The following is a 22487-nucleotide window of genomic DNA, read 5'->3' as shown; positions in this document are numbered from 1 at the left end:
TTCTTCTGCACCGTTTATCTGCTTCTTGCTTTCCAGCTATTACGCAGGAAGTTTTTCGATCGTGTGTGTCACTATCACGTGTGTGTCTCTTTCATCATTCCTCAGAGGCTGGACTGTGAAAAAATACAGAAATAAGACAAAACCAAAACTTTATACAGAACAAAGAAAACCAAAGCAGAGACTACGTAATAGCCGATATACAAGTGTTTCAACCATTAACTCCGGAAGAAAATGAAGACAAAAAAAAACTGTCACAAAAGTTAAGGCGGAGCCGTTGCAAAGGCAATCCCGCCGTTCCTCGCCCGCCGGCGTTGGCAGCAGTGTTTGTTTACCGTGTTGTTTTGACGGTCAGCTGACGCGTGACGCAACAAGGTCAGCATGGGTCAGGGGTCATCCAGCGGGGTCAGGGCCCACATGGAGACAGCTCAGAAGACAGGCGCTCTGGTGCTGTCCAACAGAAAGCTGACGGAGGTGAGAAAAAGGGTGTGGGGCTGACAGGAGGGCGTGCCGCGCCGCCCCTGACCTCACCCTCTCCTGTGTAGACCTCGCCCTCTCTTGTCTAGACGGCCCTGTTATGATCTCAGGCGCCAATAAACCTTGTGTTTACCAGCCGGCCACAAGCACAGTTTTAGAGTACTTTATGGTATACGCTGCCTCGCCAGGCTGGCCCGCCCACCCTCCACAGCAGGGGTTCATTACCTTATGATGACCCACACTGGATTGCTCAGTATGGTCACACACCCTGTGCTTGACTGCAGGCAGAAAGCATCATTACTAGTAGCCATACTATTTAATAGTTGACAATATGAATTTCAAATGTCAATAGCTTGAGTATTTCAGGTATGGGTAGCTAGGAATAGAACATGTAATTCAAAACACAGTGAAGAGTCACAAGACCTTCATGCCAGGGTTGCCAAATATTTTGGGTGGTTTGATGTTTTCCCCATATTTAGAACCACACTTTGCCTTCCAAATATTATAATACCTACTCTAAAGAAATAAAAAGTAATAAAACTGGGTGCTAATCAGTTTTAGATTCATGAATTAACACAAATTAAAGATATTGATTAGCGGTGTCATTTATAATGTATCATTCTAACCAATAATAAATTAATTACATAATAATATTCAGAAAGTGAGCCCCATACCCCCTGCATTTGGTTCCCATACTTCAAAGGGCTATGGATACCCCCATTTAAGAACCCTTGCTCTACAGCATGACAAGGAAATATTGTAGGAAAGTTGGGTGGGCCTATTTATTAACTCCTTCACTCCGGCGACGCCGACATCAGCGTCTGACGGCGTCACCGTTAGTCCTCTTCTAAACCTCTTAATCCTCTTCTAAACCTCTTAAGAGAAAATGGAAGAGGAATTTAGAGGAGGATTGAGAGGTTTAGAAGAGGATTAACCCTCTTCCATTTCCTTTTGACCTTTTCCATACTGTGACTCCAACGTCTTCATCATGGATGGAAAGGGTTAATGATGGTAGCCTACACAGTATTGTTTCTGATCAGCATGTTAAAAGATTAGGTATTTATCTAGTATTATATCCGTCGCACTGTGAAGTTTGATATTAATTGTTCTGATATCTTGTTGTACTATTCCTTTTTCTTTACAACCGTCTCCTGCACTAAATGGAGAAAGATGAAGCCCCCCCTTGTTGAAGTGTAATAATGGGTTGTTATAGATATTTATAAATAGAGTCAGGTCCTTATTCTCATGGTCATATCATTGGCTGTAGCTACAGCTGTAGATCAGTGAAACTTTCCCTTCTATGACTAAACAAATTTCCCGAGTCTTCATGTTAGATTTGTTTTCCTTGATCTTGTTTAATATTTAGCTTTCTGGGGTAAATATTCTTGAAAGGACCCAACTCACAATGGCAGATGACAACTCGATCATATTTATCTTCATGTCCAAACTTATCTAATAACTAATAATGATTACTATAATGATTAGTATTTGTCATACACTATTTATTTTACTTGGTCTTACTCATTATTAATCTTTCTAATGAGCAGTTGAGTAAAGGCTAATGTACTGAGGAATGTAAGAGCACAGCATGAGAGCCAAATAATAATAATAATAAGATAAAGATTCTCCCTATACCTCCACTGACTTGGTTACTGTTCAACCAAGCTTCCAGACCTGGCCGCCCTAAACAAGGTGCTGCGGACTCTTGACCTCTCCACCAACAAGCTAAAGGGCGTTCCTCCGTCTGTGTGTGACCTTTCCAACCTCAAGCATCTGAACCTAAATGGAAATAGAATAGGTAAGACAACAGAAGAAGAATGTTTTTTCAACTCCCAAATTTTAGGTAGCTAATTTCTGATTATTTATAGTAAGTTTCTTTGTTTGTGGTATGTAAGTTGCAGCCTGTAAGTGAACTGAAATATTTAGTCCTATTTAACAATCATGTGTATTGTTTCTTAGGGTGTTTTTTTCTGGATGTTATGTGCCCAAGTTATTTACAGCTCTCAGTCTACCTCTTTTGAATGAGAACCCCCCCAAGAAATGACTATATATATACATTATGTGCATTTTCAGAGAGTCTTCCAGATGACATAGGAAGACTAAGCAAGCTGGAATCATTATCAGTCGTTTCCAACCTCCTCACGTCAATACCAGAGTCAATGTCGCAGCTCAAGCACCTCAAGTCTGTCATACTCAGGTGCGTGGGCATTTGCGTGGTAATAACACACTTCAACATTTGTAGAAGCTTTCCGGAAATGCTTGCTTCTCTTATTTATGCTGTATCTGTGCATGAATTAGAGATCAAAGTAATAGTTCTGATGTGGCTGTTTATTCTACACAATGTTTCGTTATGACAAGGAAACATAAGGATACAAGGAGAGTACAAGAGGCTCGACATCCTATACATGGCAGCTCCTCTCATCATCCATACATCTACTTAACACCCATTTAATACCTTACATTTGAAGCTAATATGGACCTGTTAGTATGTTACCTGTGGTCCACCTATGACGCTATCTATTAAAAGCATCCCACAAGCTCCTATACTATATCATTGCTGTTGTGCCATATTCAAGGTCATAAATCAAGCATACAACAGAGTATCATGGTAGTTAGTCCAATTTTTCATGTGATACTAAAATGCTTCTCTCATTGCTTATTTTAACCCCTTGATTACGGATTTTCTACAAGGAGACATCACCAGGCTACAGAAATGGAACAAAAAGTGGCTGCTACAATTCAATGAAGAAAAGTGTAAAATCATATACCTTGGGAGGGGAAATCCAGCATACCAATACCACATGGGAAACACTCTACTATCCACCACAGAGGCAGTGAAAGACCTGGGAGTATATGTTACCAGGCTACCAGTGAAAGCAAAATCCGTGCCAGTCGCAGCGGACGGGTTAATCCTTTTATTTTAGGTTCAGTTCGACGGTCCAACACAGTCATTGTCAACGCCCAAACTAAACCATATTCTCCACAATGTAGTGTTATTTCTACTCAATGCCAGACACTAGAGCTATAAGGAGTTTTCGTAGTATTCTATGTTTGGTCGAGGAGCTTACGAATTTGCTGTACTGGACAATAAAACTGGACCGTTATACCTCATAGCAGTGTTCCTTGTGATCAAAGGGACTTGTTCTTTCAGTGACAACAAAATCACTGAGTTCCCCGTGATGCTGTGTGGCTTATCCCAGCTGGACGTGGTGGACCTTAGCGGCAACCAGATTACTGCAGTCCCCGATGGAATAGAGGGTTTGCAGGCCGTGGAGGTCAACATAAATATGAACCAGGTGGGTGTTGCCAAACTGGTGTATATATGGGACAGTATTATGAGATGATTTCCCCTCTTACATCAACTATTTCCAAAGGTCAAAAAGGAGATTAATCAGGCTCTAATGAGTGTTGTTTGAGATTCACGGTACAGAGGAAGGGTTGAACTAACACTAGGATCATAAAACTACCCCTGGAAATGCCCACAACCCCTATGAAAGCCTTGTTAACCCGGTAGCAGTGACGGGCCAAATTTGTGGCTTTACCGTGTAGCAGTGATGGGCCAAATTTGTGCCATGATATAAACCCCAAAAAATAGATGATACATAATCTGATCACAAATGCTTTGATATATATTGTGAAATGGTTTGTGTGAGGGGTGATTTTTTCTCATTTTTCTCGCTTAGATGGACCATTAAGAAACATGATCCCCGCTGCTACTGGGTTAAATGTATGTGCTGTGGCGCGAAGATGTTTGATAATACGCGCTTTATTCCCCACTTAAGACTACCAATAACGATCCCTTTATCCCATTTTAATTATATTCTCACTCTGGCTGTTCATCTACGCTCCTATTGCATCATTATTCTGCATGTTTAGTGTTCTTCAAATTCTAAGTCAGTGTTGCCAAGCTGGTGTCTCCACTTAAGTCTAGTATTAATGGTCCCTTTTTCCCATTTTCTTTATATTCTTACTGGCTGTTCGTGTGTTATGCCTTTATTAGTTCATTATTTTGCATCTTTAGTGTTCTTCAGCCTTCCACTGCACCTGTTTATCTTTCATACCGCTGTTTAGTTTTTTATTTACGTTGCAACTTGTGTGTATTTCAGATTTCTACGATTATTTTTTTACTTCATATCTTTAGTGCACTTCAGATTTCCGCTTCAGCTGTTCAACTCCCATGGTGCTGTTTAGGTCTTTCTTTCTTCCTTTATTTTTTACAGCAAGGGAGGCAGCTCAAGGGCGAACAAACAAACAGAACAACAAATAAGCCCACTAAACACTGCTCCATTAAAAGATAAAAGAACAAGTGGACAGAATAGAGGCCAATATAGGAAGAAGAATTTACATAACAACTAGTGTCTTTTTCAGATTTCCGCGATATCCCCGTCTATTGCCTCCTGCCCTCGCCTCAAGACTCTTCGGCTGGAGGAGAATTGCCTAACCATCAGTAGCATCCCCGAGGAGCTGCTGAACGACTCCCAGGTCTCCCTCCTCTGTGTTGACGGGAACCTGTTTAAGATGAAGGAGATTGAAGAGGTGCCCGGCTACTCCAAGGTGAATAGTTCCTCCTCTTTCTCCTTTTTCTCTCGTTTCTCTTTTGCCTTTCTGTTTTGTCCCTCCTCTTCTGTCTCTCCTTTTTCTTGTTTCCTTTCTCCTTCTCTTTTCTCTTCTCTCCTGTCTCTTGTTACTCTTTCTCTTCTTTCTCCTCTTTATTTTTCGCTTCTCTTTTCTCTTTTACTCTTCTTTCCCTTTCCCTCCTTTCTCTTTTCTTCTTTTTTCTCTTCTTTCCTCACTCTCCAGTCTCTTCTCTCCCTTTCTATTCTTTCTCTCCTTCTCTTTGCCCATTTCTCTCCTCTTTTCTCTTTTTTTCCTCCTTGTTCCCTTTCCTTTTTTCTCTCCTTTCTCTCCTCCTCTTTCCTTCTCCTCCTCCTTTCTCTTTCTCTCCTTTCTTTCCCTTTTTTCTTGTTCCATTATTTTGAGATGAAGTTTCAAGAGGCACCGGGATGCTCAAAGGTTGAGTGCTGGTCTTCTTGCTTTCCTTCTCCCTTTCCTTAACTTTTCCCTCAATAGTTTTTGTTTTTTTATTGTTTCATCTTTGGCTGCTTTGGATGAGAGCTGTTTTTCTCATTTTCTCCTCCTTGAACTCTCCTTACTTCCTCCTCCCCTGCCTCATAGAATGTACAGTTTTTCTTCCATTTTTACCTTCTATGGGAGTGAGGGTTGGCATTCCCTTTTCCACATGTAACTCATTGTCTGAATATTTGTATTTCTGCTTCTCCTTTGTTTGATTGGATGCAATGACTTATAGTGGAACCAAATTGTCAAGTCCGTTTGGGCGTTGGCTCCCACGGGTCCATTTCTCCCCTCTGCTTTGCCACACAGTCCCAACACCTATTATTTCCTCTCAAATGTTACCTATAGCTTACATATGAGAGGAAGGGATAGGTGTTGGGACTGTGTGGCAGAGCAGAGGGGAGGAAAGGATCTGCAGGAACCTACGCCAGACCGGCCTCGACATATTTGGAAGACTATAGTAACAATCACCAGTGTCACTTTATTTAAATGTTTATAAAAGATTTGCTGGGTAGAAATGGGTAGTCTTGAATTGGTCACATTTATCATGGTATATAGGCTCACTATATACATGTAGAGAATGCATGTGAAGTGTGTACTATCACCATTCTTTTCTTTCAGTACATGGAGAGGTACACGGCCGTCAAGAAGAAAATGTTCTAAGGGAACAGTCTCTGCCAGGTACTTGTAATATTACTGAATTCCCAGAAAGAAGGCTCAGGTGATTCATTTACTCAAAAGGGATACATAGATAGAATACAAAATGTTCAAGTGTGATTGATAGGCAAGTAAATATATCTGAGCATTGAGAAAGTGTGTGAGGCAGGGCCGGTACAAGGACTGTTTGGAAGGTGTGGCTCTGATGATTGGTGAGCTGAACTATTTACGAGGCAGTTTTTATATTTTATTGGAATAAATTATCAGGAATTGGTATGGAAAAAATGTTTTCTACCAAGTCATCTTCTCTCATAAAATCATTTTATTGTGTAAAAAAAATAAATAAGACCTTACATGTTAAAATTTCCAACAAGCTGAATTTTAATTGAATCACCTTGTTCAGTGACAGCTCAATGTATCTGGCAACACTTGCTTTGTATGCTCTGACTATTGAGGATCTTGAAGGCTGTGTCTAGAGTAGACTGCTTGTGTTTATAATTCAGTAAGGTGATTTGAACAGTGAAAGTTCTTACTTGAAATTATACAACACCCCAAACCATTGAGATGCATGTGTTCATTCTTGATTTTTCTTTGAATGACTCTGAGCATTCATATCACTATTCATAATTCAGTTGATAGTCCTCTTAAAACTGATGTGACTTCCTGAGATGCAGGATTGTTGTGGTGCAGGGAATACACGCACTGCAGTTTTCTTTCTTTCTCTATTTTATCAAGTTTAAAAATACTGATAAGCTGCTGAATAGTTATGATCTGGTGAAGCAGGTTGCAATTCTTTAGTGGATCCGCCTGATGCGGAAAGCCTCCCAAACTGAGTCAGTGAGGGGGTATCCCTATGGCTGACTGGGCAGGTAGGTTCCCATCTTGCTGGTCGTGGGTTCGATCCTCGGTGCTGGGGATAAAACTAATCTCCATTACATAAAATTAGATAGGTGGAGGAAGTAGTCAAGATCTGTATGAGTGTTGGTATGGATGTAACGGCAAAGAAAAGATTGCAGAGTGGTACAGAGGTGCAGCATGGTGCCCTGAGATGGCTTGTGATAAGAATGAATGAGGATGACTTTGTGAAGAGTGAATGAGAGTAGTATCGAGGGAGAGGTAATCAGGGGGGACCACCCAAAAAATGATTCAATAGAGTGGTTGGGGAGAGAGTTGGCAGGCAAGGGATTGAACGCGCTGTGAAGGAGTGTCAAAATAGGGATAATTGAGCCTCTTCTGCCCATGAAGGGAAAGAACATCAGAGATAGAGATAAATAAAAATGCTAAAGGTAATGTTGACACCAGGTTCCAGACACCTTGAACTTTCATCTGGTAGTGAGGGAAACTTGTATCTACCTCTCTATCTCTTGGTTAACCTCATCCTCAGAGACGGAGCCACAGAATAGGAGAGTTTGGCCAGCTTCATCACAGGAACTATGTTGTTACCGAAGGTGCTGTGTGGAAATCAAATTGATGCTGATACAATAGTGTTTTTGTGCTCTAGATAATCCTTTGAGATCCTGACACGACAGGGGCTTCGTGGTGCAGTGGTTAGCACACTCGGCTCACAACCAAGAGAGCCTGGGTTCGATTCCCGGGCGGAGTGGAAAAATCTGGGTGGCTTTTCTGATACCCTACGCCCCTGTCCACCCAGCAATGAATGGGTACCAGTTATTAATCGCGTGTTGTGTCCCGTCTCCTGGGATCTGTTCCCTTCTCCTATAATTCCTTCCCCTTCTGTCTCTCTCCGGCATATGACCGTAGATGTTACGCCGACTAAACAAAACTTTCCAACTTTTCTTTCCTGATCTAGAGCAGCACTGATTTGAATTTCATGCGGATCTTTTGGTGCTTGCAATGAAGGTGGCCAAAGATGCCTATTCTGTGGCTCTGCTCCGAGAAGTGAAGTGAAAGATATGTGTACAGATATACCTATAATGCCTTGTAAGAGTTATAAGCGTAACGTCTGGAATAATGATCACCAGAGAAATAGGACTAGATAAGAAATCAGAGCAAGACAGTATAAAACCTGTAGAGCGTATGATAAACAAGAAAAAAATAGTTTCTGCCGTTTTTATTTTATGAGATGAGAATGTAATGAGATTATGATGTATGTAAACAGGAAGTGGAACAAGAATACTTAGTCAAGGCAGTAGAAGGAAAGAACTTTTACTGTAATGAGGCTCACGGATAGACATATGTTAGCTAGTGTCTAGATGTTTGTATTATGAAAGACAAATGTTGTATTCAAGCAGCTTCAGGCCTGAGTGTGACTGGAAAGACCTTAATCTCGTACCTTTAACCCTTAGACGGCAGCAGTATTTGAAGGGTAGCTCCCCCAAAATGAATCGTCTATGTATAGTCACTGCCAACCTTAGGACCGTAGCATAAATAGAGTTACGCCGCACAAGAGGTGTTTTAACTATCGTCTATATATAGATTCTACTGCAGTCTGTAAGTGTTGTTATATTTCTGCCATACAAAACTGACTGACTGAATTTTGGACCGTCTATATATAGTTCCACCGCCGTCTAAGGGTTAAAGGTTCGGCTACATGCATGCCGTAATCACCGGGGACCCTGAAATAGCTGTGCGGCATGAAACATTACGATGCATTGAAGATTTTGCTACATCTTTGAAATCTCATTGATGATTGTTACCACTATTTCAATGTTTATATATGTATATGAATATTATATAAGTCAAGCATTGCAGAGATAAATAATCTGACTGTCTATGATTCTGCTCACTGTTACTTCTTGTGACATATCACTGTCACATTTTAGGTCTTATCAATTAATATTCAAGTACTGAATTTCATTGATAATCATAACATGTATTCATCTGTAACTATTTTCACTGCATACACTTGATGATATACTCCAGACAGCAGGAAAAAGATGGGAACCACATGCATAATAGAATGGCCACTTGCTGCCTGAATAGCCAAGGACACCAAGGGCAGTCACTCAGTACATGGCAGCTTGGTGCATGACGGAGGACTGCCAGGCTTGTTCGGGACATTCAGGGAGGGGTGAGCTCACTGCCCGGCACACGTGTGAATCAAGGAACAAAACATCTCTCTCCCACAAACAGTACATCTCAACACTATCTTGCTAAAAGGATGTCTCCCTATAATGCTGAAATGGCGTGGGTTATAAATTTGTCAGCTGGTGTGATGCCAGAAAATGATTAACACTTATTGGGAACAGTGCACAGTGGGCCATCTTTCTTTAGGGCTGGGAACAACATCAAGCGGGCATGTTTCCTGTCTGTCTTTTGCCTCTGGTTGGTTTCCTTTCCTCATGAAGAAGTGGAGATAACTAAACAACACTCCATTAGTAACGAAACAGTAACACTATCATATAGAGAGGATGTACATCTCGGTCTATAATAACCAATACACTGTCACTATGTAACTAGTTTTACGATTCTTCAATGTATATACAAAAATATATTTATTATGCATCTGCATGTATATAATCGTAAGAAAAAGATACATAGCTATATCATATTTTTGCACAAACAAATTTTCTATGTGCTTTTTATAAATTCTTCATCAGCAGCTTCCTTCAAGTGATTCTTTTGTGGACTAACGTCAATGTTCAGTGTTACATGTACTAGTCATCACTGCCCCGACCCTGGCCATGTTAGGACTGCTAGAACACAGATAGAATACAGTCGTTGCAGGTGTTGGTGTTCACTAAGGGGTAATTTATTTTGAGTTTATGAAGGATAACACTCATAGCTATATAAAAAATGATTGGAACACAACCATCACTGCCCCGACCCTGGCCATGTTAAGACTGCTAGAACACAGATAGAATACAGTCGTTGCAGGTGTTGGTGTTCACTGAGAGGTAATTTATTTTGAGTTTATAAAGGAACACTCATAGCTATATAAAAAATGATTGGAACACAACCATCACTGCCCTTGATCAGCCAAGAGGTAATTTATTTTGAGTTTATGAAGGATAACACTCATAGCTATATAAAAAATGATTGGAACACAACCATCACCAATTGATCAAACAAGAATGTAAATTTTGTTTCAGTGATTCAAATGAGAAACACAAGAAGTGGCTCCAAAATTATGTTGTGTGAGGAGGAGTGAAGTGAAGACCGATTCTGTATCATGTAGCCTTTTCTAAATTTTCTTATATTCTTGCTAACTTGTCACATCAGGTCTCACACACAAACACACACACTCATGTGCTGTCGTTGGGGGTACACACACAGAATTGTGGGGAGTTCTACCACTTCTCAATGAAGCACATGATAAATTGATCTATATGGCAGAATATTATTTTCCCAACTGTGGGTAAAATACTAGTCTGGGGCTATAGGCACGTCCAGACAACAAACACCCTGAACAACAACAACATGCCCAGGATTCAAACCGTGACCATTGAGACAGGTGGCAGACACTAGTGTTGAGCCAATGGGTGCCCTGTGGCGTAAATTCTTTAGAAGCTGGAACCCTCCCCAACGGTACCAACCTGACCAGGAAGGACTGGGTCACGTTAAACAGAGCACATGCAAAGGTCTGAAAAAACAAGTACAACCTCCACAGGTGGGGATTAGCCAACAACCCTGAATGCCCATGTGAAGTGCAAACTATGAACCACTTACTCTGGGAATGTCCAAAGGGGCCTCACTGCACCGACCAAGATCTTAGGGAAGCAAGTGAAAATGCCATTCAATGGGTACGTTTTTATCGCGACAAGATATGATGACTTAGAAGCCTTTATCTATGTCTCACGTCACTATATGGTGGTGCGGTGGATACAGTCTCAGCTTGTCACCTATCAGACTGAGGTTCACGCCAAGCTCAGGCAGAAAAGTTTTTAGTTCACATGGTGCAGTTACTGTCCCTCCTTGATCAATGGGGATGGGAAAGAGGGGGAGGGGGGAGGTTTTAGCTGTACCTGTAGATCAGCTAGTAAACTCTTAGCTCTCCAGGAGGGTAGTGATTGAGTCCAGCACGTGATCAGACCTTGGATGAATCACACGGACAGTCTGAAGCAGTCACATGCGATTGGTGTCACACTGGCTCAAGAATCTTCCAAAGTACATATCACAATGTTTGCAGACGGCTGAAATGTTCTGTGTCATGAGTGATAGGTTTAGGAGTTTGTCTTTCTCATCCCATATTCCAAGTATAAGTCTTGTAATTTTTCAGTATCAATATTATTCATAGGTTTCCAAGTATTGTTAACACGCTTATAACCCTAGTTACAGTTGTTTGATTTTCTTTATGCTTGCAAGTTGTCATGAAGCTTTTGCCTAATTGTGACTGGTTGGTGGTCTGTGATTTGTCATTTTAATTTTTTTCAGTCCTAATTTTACAACAAATTGCAATAATCTAAACAGGTTGTCATGCCGATATCATTAATGTTTATGAAAAAATAATTACTGTTGAGTTAAATGTCATGATGATTATAATTTGCAGTGACTGCTTAGTACTCTTTATCATATCAGTTTTCATTTCTAGCTTGCCATAATTTCCATACATTGCTTACTAGATGTCTTCTATTTTATTCAGTAACCATTATTTTTTCTACCTTTACAATGTGCCATGATCACTAAGGCTGGCTGTGGCACTTCACTGCCTCTTAAAAAGCTGTGTTTGTATGGAATGGATCAAAGGCTGTTATGATATGATCCTTCTTTTCTGTCTCAACTTTTAACCCATTACAGTAATTTGTGAACTTATACAATACTTGTTATTATCATATGAATTTATTTTAATGCTACCATTTTAGTTCTTGCTTATGTAATGTGAATCCTTTTTCCGTCTGTATAACTGATAATAATGGAAAAACATTGTGAAATGAAAGTCGGACCATTGCATTATTTTTGAGTGCAAGAGAGAGAATCCTTTCACGACTACTAAACACTAGCATGTTTTCAGTTTAGAAGACAATACTTATTAACTGTACTTATATGAGTATAGATGTTTATCAGTCTATTAAATTTCTATTGACTCTGGATAGCTACATCAGGGAGAGTACAAATCTGTGAGAGAACGAGAAACATCTTGTGCTTCCAGACACACATTCCAGTGTTGAATGCTTCATCATTGACTCGGGCAGCCTTGTGCTGTCCAAGCCTTGCCAAATGGCTTAACATAGGTCAATGTACAGGCCATGCCAAATGACACTGATTGGTTCACTGTTGTGATGAAATATGCAGGTTGATGTACGAATACACAAATATTTTTCTCTTATGCAATTTCTGTATCACCATTTGTAAGAAGTAAACCTGCACATTCCCAGTTTGGGGCAGAACCATAATAACCACTGCTCCATCAAAGTGCCAGACCCTGCGTTGGCCTCAAGGTCTGTTGTCTAGGCCTACATTCATGTCTGTGCGTGTGTGTTTGTGTGGATAGGTCTATCTGCTTGTTTTCAGACTGCCATACAATGATGGCTTATTATTATCTTTCATGTCAAGGACTGGCCTTGCTGGATGTGGTGTGTAGAACCAATTGTGTTCAGCATTGTGGCCAGGACTAAGCCACAGAACAAATTGAATTTTAAAATGTTTAGGACACATGACATTGTACCAACAGTCCACAGTTTGTTGGTGAATCTGTAAACCTTTACGATGAATGTTACAGGAGAACATGAATATCATGGAATCAGGAATTGCGTGTGGTAAATTTAATAATTAGCAGTTGTAAATTACAGTGCTGAGTATGATGTATACAATCAGAAAATCTTGTAACTGATCTGCACTGTATACACTGAATTAAGGAACATGTGCCATGTTCCTGTAACACATTTTTTTTTCACAAATTCCATGAAAGATTGTTTGGGTTAAAAAAATCTTTTATGCAAATGATTTACACTTATCCTTTACAAGATTATAATGTTGCCAAAGTAAGGAAAGGCAGCCTGATTCCTTGTTACACATGCATGCACTCACCCACCCACACCCATACATTACTCCTGTGGTGTAGTGGTTATACTCTCAGTCTGCTATCCCAGCAGACTGAGGTTTGAGCCTTGCTCTGGCTGAAAGATGTTTTCGCTGACAAATGGTTACTGTCCCCACTTGAGCAACCCCCTTGGGGAGGGGGAGGGGGAGGGGTCCCAGCTATGCCCCAAAATCAGCTGAATGGTCTCCAAAGCTTTCTCTGGGAGGGTGCTGGCTGGCAATCATGAGTCCAGTACATAATCAGACCATGAGTCAATTACACACACACAAAATAACTAGTGAATAAGATGTGGCACATTAAAATTCGTTAAATTTTTCCAATATGAAATGTTCTCAAATACTTAACTGTCACTCATCACATCAACTCTATGTAGCACAGTTACTTAGATTGTAAAAAGACTGAGAACAAACATTTTTTCCCAATAAAAAATGTTTGTAATACATACATCAGTTTTATTTGGTTGCTTTGTTTCTTTAAAGAATTAAAAGGAAATTAAGAATCACCCTAAACCAGGCAGCTAAGACCCTGCAGCTCTGCCAGGGCTACTAGAGAGCGCTGCCTCTCACCAGTGAGCCGCCTTGAGCTGGGATCAGTTATGAGCTGAGCACCATACCCACAGACTCCCGGCTACGGCCTCCAAAGAATGTGCTACCAAATTAAGTTGCATTTTAACCAGTAGTGATTAAAGCATGGCTGGGTTTTATGGATTTTCCCTTTTAATTTCCTTCACATCAAGGCTGCACTCTGCTCTTCCCTGTCATCTCTCAGCAGTCTGCCCATCACATCTAACCTGAGCTTATTTTTTGGTTTAATATTATCTTCGGTTCTTTCATTAGTTGTATCAGAAGGGTTTTCATGTGAGCCAAGTTTTGTGTTCATCACCAACACATCATTGCCTAAAGCTAACATTATCTACATATTACACTTGCATTTCTTTGTATTGTGTTGAACCATATCCACTATAACTCCGAGACTGCAGTGAAACTATGCAAGATATTTTAAGCATTTCTTGTCCTGTTATTTATTCTTGTCTTCCTCCACTTTAATTTTCACTTTATTTTCTCTTCAGTCTTGCATTATCCCCTATTTCCATACCTTACACTCCTGCCCTCTTCTATTCCTATTTTTCATTCTCTATTTTAGCTTTTCCTTTCTGTTGAATCTTTACTTATTTCCATATTATTTATTCTTGCCTTCCTCTACTTTAAATTTCACTGTATTTTCCCTTTTCTTCTCTATTGCAATTTTTCCCTTTTTTTATTATGTTTTTTCTTTCCTTCTATTAATTTTCACTTCGTATTGCATTTAATCTTTTCCTTTCTATAATTTTCTTCTCCTCTTTTGCTATGATTTATTCTTCCTTTCTTCTTCTTCCTATTTTCCACTTTTATCATGTTTAATTCTTTTCCTTTCTTTAATGTGTCTTTCTTTTTCTCTGTAATTTATTCTTCCTTTCTTCTATTCCTTATTTTCCACCTTGTATCATGTTTAATCTCTTCCCTTCTTTAATATGCTTTTTCTCTTTCTCTGTGATTTATCCTTTCCTTTCTTCTACTTCCTTATTTTCCACTTTTATCATGTTTAATCTTTTCCCTTCTTTAATATGTTTTTTCTCTTTCTCTGTAATTTATTCTTCCTTTCCTCTATTCATGATATTTTCCTTCGTACTTCCCCTTCTCCTTTTTAGACCATTTCTTGCTTTGCTCTACTTAACTTTTTTTATGTATTTTTCTCTTTTTCTTTCTATTTTCCCTATTATTGCACAGTTTATTTTTGCTTCTTTCTGAAGTTTGAATTTTCACCTCGTATATCCATTTTTCTTCCTACACTAAAGTTTCCATCTGTATCTTCTCTTTTCCTTTCTCTATTTTGTATTTTTTTCCTATTTCCAAGGTATTTATTCTTCCTATTTTTCACTCTTATCTTTTCCTTTCTCTATACTGTATTTTTTTCCTATTTTTAAGCTATTTATTCTTCCCTCTACTCCTATTTTTTACTATTTTATCTTTTTCTTTCTCTATACAGTGTTTTTTCCTATTTCTAAGCTATTTATTCTTCCCTCTAATCCTATTTTTTACTATTTTATCTTTTCCTTTCTCTATACTGTATTTTTTTCCTATTTCTAAGCTATTTATTCTTCCCTCTAATCCTATTTTTTACTATTTTATCTTTTCCTTTCTCTATACTGTTTTTTTCCTATTTTTAAGCTATTTATTCTTCCCTCTACTCCTATTTTTTACTATTTTATCTTTTCCTTTCTCTATACTGTGTTTTTTTCCTATTTTTAAGCTATTTATTCTTCCCTCTACTCCTATTTTTTACTATTTTATCTTTTCCTTTCTCTATACTGTGTTTTTTTCCTATTTTTAAGCTATTTATTCTTCCTGCTACTCCTATTTTTTACTAGTATTTTCTCTTTTCCTTTCTCTATACTGTATTTTTTTCCTATTTTTAAGCTATTTATTCTTCCCTCTACTCCTATTTTTTACTATTTTATCTTTTCCTTTCTCTATATTGTTTTTTTTCCTATTTCCAAGCTATTTATTCTTCCTATTTTTCACTCTTATCTTTTCCTTTCTCTATATGGTCTTTTTTTCCTATTTCTAAGCTATTTATTCTTCCCGCTACTCCTATTTTTCACTATGTTATATCTTTTCCATTCTACTGTGTTTTCCCAATTTCTTTACTGTTATAAATCTTGCTTTCTTGTATTTTTTTATTTTTTATTTTCACTCCGTATTTTCCCCTTTTCTCCCATTTAATTCAAGCCTTATTTTTTTCTCTTTTTCCTTACTGTTTTTTCCTTATTTCTACATTTCTGTATTCTTGATTTCCTGTATTTTTTGATCTTCACTCCACATTTTCTTCTCTTCTCCCTGTCTATCTTTATCTTAACTATTCTTTCCACCTCCTTCATTATCTCTGCATTTTCCTATCCAATTTCCTTTTTTGCTCACTTTCGTTCACCCTTTTCATATTAGCAGTAAGGTATATTTTTTCATCCTATCATAATATATACATTGTTTACCTGTTCATTCTTACTATAGTCGGTATTATAAGACAGTTTCGGTTCTCACATCAGCTATTTCCAAAGGTCAAAGAGGGGGTCAGTCGGGTTCTAATGAGTGTTTCTTTGGGTTCACGGTACAGAAGAAGGGCCAAACTACCACCAGGGCCATATAACTACTCCTGGAAATGCCCAAAACTCCCACGAAAGCCTTGTCAAATATGTGTTCTTGGGCGATGAAATGTCTTATTAATATGACCCTATATCTCATCTATGTCAAAATAAGTCATGTATTGGTAGCTGAAGTCCCATGCAAATAGCTGTGTGGCATTTGCATTAGTGATTCTTTTATACTTATCTTTCGACCTGGTGTGTGTTCAGTCTTTTGCAACGCTCATATCTACATCACAAATAAACACCATCCTTATGAATGTGTATTATTTCCCAGAGGATGTTTAATATTAGGGAGTAGTTGTTACCAAGACCTTGATCTCCTCCAGAAACTGACCTCTCTTTTGGCAACTTGTTTCCTTGATTTTCACTTTGTATTTTCTCTTTTCCTCCTAACGTTTAATGCATTTCATATTTTCTCTTTTCCCTTCTGTTTTTCCCTTGTTCACTTTATTTTTTCTTCTAGCATTTAATTCAATCCATATTTTTTTCCATTCTGTTTTTTTCCTTTTTCTGTATTTTCTCTTCTCATAACATTTAATTCAATCCATATTTTTTTCCATTCTGTTTTTTTCCTTTTTCTGTATTTTCTCTTCTCATAACATTTAATTCAATCCATATTTTTTTCCCTTCTGTTTTTTTCCTTTTTCTCAGTATTTTCTCTTCTCATAACAATTCAATCCATATTTTTTTCCCTTGTTTTTTTCCTTTTTCTCTGTATTTTCTCTTCTAACATTTAATTCAATCCATATTTTTTTCCCTTGTTTTTTTCCTTTTTCTCTGTATTTTCTCTTCTAACATTTAATTCAATCCATATTTTTTTCCCTTCTGTTTTTCCCTTTTTCACTCTGTATTTTCTCTTCTAACATTTAATTCAATCCATATTTTTTTCCCTTCTGTTTTTTCCTTTTTCTCTGTATTTTCTCTTCTCATAACAATTCAATCCATATTTTTTTCCCTTCTGTTTTTTCCTTTTTCTCTGTATTTTCTCCTAACATTTAATTCAATCCACGTTTTATCCCTTTCTGTTTTTCCCTTTCTCTGTATTTTCTCTTCTAACATTTAATTCAATCCATATTTTATCCTTCTGTTTTCCTTTTCTCTGTATTTTCTCTTCTCTATTTATTTTTTCCTTCTGTTTTTTCCTTTTTCTCTGTATTTTCTCTTCTCATAACAATTCAATCCATATTTTTTTCCCTTCTGTTTTTCTCATTTATTTTTGCCCTTGAGCTACGTACTTCCTTTACTGTAAAAACAACAAAACATGCTGGTATTGTGAGTAGTGAATAGTGGGGCAAAATTAAATGATATGATTAATTAAGGTAATCGGAATCAAGGAATGGCAATGGTCTGGATACATGCATGTATTAAAGATTACAACATGCACTCAGAACGTGATGGACTGGGGAACAAATTATATAAGAAAATGTCACTATTACGGCCTTCTGGTCCTCCTCTTCCCTTTTCTTCATTTCTCTTCTTCCTTCTTCAGCGTTTCCCTCCCTTCCTTCATTTACTACTACTTTCCTTCCCTTTTATTTCACACACACACACACACACACACACCGTTCCGCTAGCTCAATAGGTTAGAGCGCTGCGCTGTCAGGCTTCATGGCCTAACAGGCGGCGGTTCAAGCCCCGCTCAGGCCGGATTCTCTCCGTTGACAAGGAGTGGTTACTGTCTCCCCTTGTGCAAGGTGGATGGGGTGTGTGGTGTGTGAGGTCCTGGCAGTACCCAGAGATCGACTATAAAAGAGCAAATCATGTCGGGAGGGTAGGTGCCTGCTAGCTATTTCGAGTCCAACTCGTGATCAGGCCGTGGTGGTGAATTACACACACCATTACAGTATCTTGGATTCAATAAGTCATCACTCTCCAACATGCTGTACCTACTCTTACACTTCACGTTCGGTTTTTATACCATTCAGTAAGGGCGCCAATCTCTAGCCTAGTTTGGAATCTTATTCAAGTTGAATTTGGTATATTTCCAGCTTACTTCTAGTACTGACTTTTAACTTGTTAATTGGGAGTGTTATGAATACTGTAGTCCCACACATAATGGGCAGTTTGGGTTGGGCCCGAGACTCACAGCGCTGCCGCATCATCCCCATACATCACCCTCTCATGTCATCTACGTACTATTTGAAATTGTGCATCATATATTCTGTGCCTGTACATTAGATAAGATTTGGCAGCGTTTTGGCCAGGGAACTCCCCGACTGATTTCACAGTTGAGTTGGTCTATCGTTTTCATCTCTCATCAATGTTCCAATCCTGTAGGTGTCAAAACAACCATATGGACGCTGTGTATCTCAGGAATCGTTATAATGATGATTCCTGAGTAGATCAACACAACTGAAGAGGATTACAACTATAGTTAAAAACAGGGAGGGTACGCGAGGTGTGGGTAGTTTTTAAATTGCATATAGAGGTCCCACACCTCGCGTGCCCTCCCTTGTTTTTAACTAAAGATGTATTCCTCTTCAGTTGTGTTGATCTACTCAGGAATCATCATTATAACGATTCCTGAGTAGATCAATACAACTGAAGAGGAATACATCTATAGTTAAAAACAGGGGAGGGTACGCGAGATGTGGGCAGTTTTTAAATTGTATATGCAAATGTTCACCAGGAAAGGCAAGCACCGCCCGGGGATCAAACCCGAGTCCTTCCACTTGCCGGACGGACGTGCTACCCGTTACACCACGGTCGCCTCTCGGTGACAACCCACACACATATGCAAACTGAATAAGTCAGCTCACGCATCAAAGAAAATTGTTTAGTAGTCTAAAATACTTCCGCCTCTCACATGAACTATTTCTAAATGCCAAAAGGGAGATTAGTCTGGTTCTAAAAGTCCCGTCACATGATCAGTCGCCTAGTGTGGTGATTCAGCATAGGAGCGGAGAATGCGCGTAATTAAGGGGCTGTTACACTGGGCAAATTTTCCGTGGATCTTCAGTCAAACCACGATTTCCGCTGGCGTGGTTCTCATATTTCCGTGGTTTTCTGACGTGTCCACGATCTTCCAAAGCTACGGTAGATTTCACCGAAGATATTAGCCTACTCACCATCCTCATCATCAGCAACAACAAGAAAGAAATGAGAACCACGCTAGCGGAAATCGTGGTTTGACTGAAGATCCACGGAAAATTTGCCCAGTGTAATAGCCGCTTAAGTCTTGTCAAATTTGTGTGCTTGGGCGCCGAAATGTTTAGGAATACGACCCCTTGGTAAGTTATCATCTCGTTGAGCACTCACCTCATGGATGCAGTTGGTCAATAAGTGTCAGTATTCTTGATCTCGACGACTCCTCTTCTACGCCTGGGCAGCGATGTGAATGGAACATCAACCTCAAACTTACAAAGACTCACAAGCAAACTCCAGCATCTGCTCGGCCTGAAGACTGGACCCGTTATGATTTTGTCCTTACCTGAAAGTGACGAACCGGCAACTTTCACCACACACATAATGGCGGGGTTGAGGAGAAATACAATGAAACGCATCTCTGCAAGTCATATATTTATAACAGTTGTCTTTATACTGGAAACTTACACTGTAGACGTTAACCCATTCAACTAACCTTACGAACAGAAAATACATGGTCGCTAAAATTATGCTACACCAACACAACCTCGAAGTGAAGCAGCGGCGCCGAACCAAACGCGAACCACGTATCACAGGCGGGACGCTCCGAACCAGTCTTAGAGCCGAACTCGCAGTCCAACACAGTGGCTTTGTAAACACTCGAACCAAACTCTTCAATCTTATACAGTTCATAATGGTTAGGTTCTCGATTATAGGAAATCTCTTTTAATTAGTATCAGGTGAGCTCGACACAACGGGTTCACAAGCTTCTGAACCAAACAAAATACCATGAAGACTTCTCGTATATTATTTAGTGATCACATAAAAGGCAAGAAATCTGAGGAAACTAAACAGCGGGTTCACAATTGCTACTGACCGAAACAAAATATTACGAAATCTTCTTGTATAGTATTTGGTGGTCACATAGAAGGTAAGAAATCTGAGGAAACTAAACATGAAATCTCTTTTAGTGCAAGATGAATTCGACACCAACGGGTTCACAAGCTACTGAACGAAACAAAATATTACGGAATCTACTAATATATTGTTCGGAGCTGATATAGAATGCACGAAATCTAGGGAAACCATACAGAAATCTCGTTAGTAGGCCTATTATATGAAAAGCCGAAGAAGTGGTCATGACGGAAAGGTTTGGTTTGAGCGCTGACGAAGACACTGTGTTGGACTATGGAGCTGACCCTTGGGCGTCCGTCGAATGTAAGGGCATCGGGGGTACAAGTCAGCTACATAGAACACTCGTGAGCGGCGAACTAAACAAACTGCACAATGATAATCCTTAGGTACAGAACATGAACCTTTCAGAGGAGGGAAAATCAGTCTAGCCTTTCAACTCAGACGTGGTTACATGTGGTCGGCTACATGGAACACAGAAGAGAAGGTGAACTGAGCAAACCAAAGCACAACCATGAATGAAAAGCTAATATAAAACCAATTAGTGAGTCAGCAACGAGCTAAGTAAAGAACCAATCCATCAGCACACAATCACTCCTCGCCGACCGTCTTCAAAACCAAAGGAGGATGAGGAGGACGATCTTGTCAGCATCTCCATTACAACGTTGCCAAATTGTCGTACACTGAACATTGCATTTATCATTTTTAGGCTCCAAGACTGTCGTAAGAACACAAATAACGATAGGAAATTAAAGTTAGGGTTAAAACTGTTAAATATTGATAGGTTTCGTTCTTTTTTGCTAGAGTTATCGGTCAGAAACTACAGAAATGCAATGCGCTGAGTACGATAATTTGGCAACGCTGCGTCAACGTTGCCAGATTGTCGTACTCTGCCTCTTATGTTTGCCGATTTCCGACCTCAAGACTGCTTTCATCACCCAAATAACTGCCTTTATATATGATTAACGTTTAAATGGTTAATTATTGGTGTTTCTTGGCAACAGTTATGGGCCAGAAACAGATGAATACGCGGCTCTGAGTACGATAATCTGGCAACCGTGGTCTCCAATCTTGCACTCTCTCCATGTTTCGCGCGAGGACAATGAAGTGCCAGAGGACACTCAAAGATTCTAAGTCCATATTCTCAAACGTCTCGGGGTCAAATTACGATTATTTTCCAAGGCTACAGGGACGATTAACCAGGTTTTCATGGGTGATTACCAGTCCAGGGAGCAGAGATCGCGTAAAACTATCACGGGAATCGCAAAACAGTCCATGAAAAGTCCAGCAACTACCACGAGATGCTTTTCAAACAGACGAACTGAGACCCCGAGACGTTTAATGCCCCGTTCAAACTGTGCCGACTCTGTGCCACGACAACCCAGCGACTTTTCTATTTGACAATTAAGTTGGTTCCCAAGCTCCAAGACGTCGGCGCAGCATTCGGCAACCTCAAGACCTCTTTCAAGACATGCCCGACCCTTTCACATCAACGCCCAAGACCTCGTGTACCCTAGAGTCGAGGGTAGTCGTGGCCCAGAGTCGGCACAGTGTGAACGGGGCTTAAAAATACGGGCTATAGACTCCTTGAGAACACCCATGGCTGACGGTTCCACGCCCTCCTCTCCTCCATGGCTGCCTCCTCGTGACAAGCCCGTCGGTGTGGCGCGGGTTGCCCCCTCACACGTAAGCTTAACAGTAGGTGCAGGTCACGGCTGGACTACAAATTACGATACGAAATGAACAAGCCATCACGTACGGAAAACAAAGAGGTGGGGGTTGCCTGCTAATATAGTATAGGGGCTATTACACTGGGCAAGTTTTCCGTGGATCTTCAGTCAAACCACGATTTCCGCTGGCGTGGTTCTCATATTTGCGTGGTTTTCTGACGTGTCCACGATCTTCCAAAGCTACGGTGGATTTCACTGAAGGACGACGGTATTACTCATTATCTTTATCAGCAGCAATAACAAGAAACAATTGAGAACCACGTTAGCGGATATCGTGGTTTGACTGAAGATCCACGGAAAACATGCCCAGTGTAACAGCCGCTTAAGGAATGCAGCTGTGAGTGCGTTCGACATTGTGCTCTTTCCAAGTTCACCGTAATGGTTCTTAGTTAACATCACGCAAGTGTTTGAGTATATGCAGAAGAAAACATGACAT

At 39.7% G+C, this 22487-nt stretch overlaps 1 protein-coding gene across 2 annotated transcripts; it reads left to right on the top strand.

Moving 5' to 3' along the window:
* The first annotated feature begins 158 nt into the window (after positions 1 to 158).
* Positions 159 to 16578, top strand: LOC127001198 (leucine-rich repeat-containing protein 57-like). Of its 2 annotated transcripts, none has more exons than XM_050865419.1 (7): positions 159 to 471; positions 2140 to 2272; positions 2548 to 2671; positions 3626 to 3770; positions 4843 to 5028; positions 6169 to 9911; positions 10151 to 16578. In XM_050865419.1, the coding sequence occupies exons 1-6, from the start codon at positions 379 to 381 to the stop codon at positions 6208 to 6210; spliced, it is 723 nt and encodes a 240-aa protein (XP_050721376.1). In that variant the 5' UTR covers positions 159 to 378; the 3' UTR covers positions 6211 to 9911; positions 10151 to 16578. The 2 variants fall into 2 exon arrangements, with proteins under 2 accessions (XP_050721376.1, XP_050721375.1); XM_050865418.1 differs by having other exon boundaries at positions 6169 to 10061.
* The last annotated feature ends 5909 nt before the right edge of the window (positions 16579 to 22487 follow it).

Source organism: Eriocheir sinensis, chromosome 20 (genome assembly GCF_024679095.1).
Source record: "Eriocheir sinensis breed Jianghai 21 chromosome 20, ASM2467909v1, whole genome shotgun sequence".
Classification (NCBI taxonomy): domain Eukaryota; kingdom Metazoa; phylum Arthropoda; class Malacostraca; order Decapoda; family Varunidae; genus Eriocheir; species Eriocheir sinensis.
This window is presented reverse-complemented; position numbering and strand designations above follow the sequence as displayed.

Excerpts from the sequence above, each read along its gene's own strand:
- LOC127001198 (XM_050865419.1), top strand. The coding sequence starts at position 379 with ATGGGTCAGGGGTCATCCAGCGGGGTCAGGGCCCACATGGAGACAGCT. Across the intron at positions 2,273-2,547 it reads CCTAAATGGAAATAGAATAG|AGAGTCTTCCAGATGACATA; the intron begins GTAAGACAACAG and ends GTGCATTTTCAG. Across the intron at positions 5,029-6,168 it reads AGGTGCCCGGCTACTCCAAG|TACATGGAGAGGTACACGGC; the intron begins GTGAATAGTTCC and ends CTTTTCTTTCAG.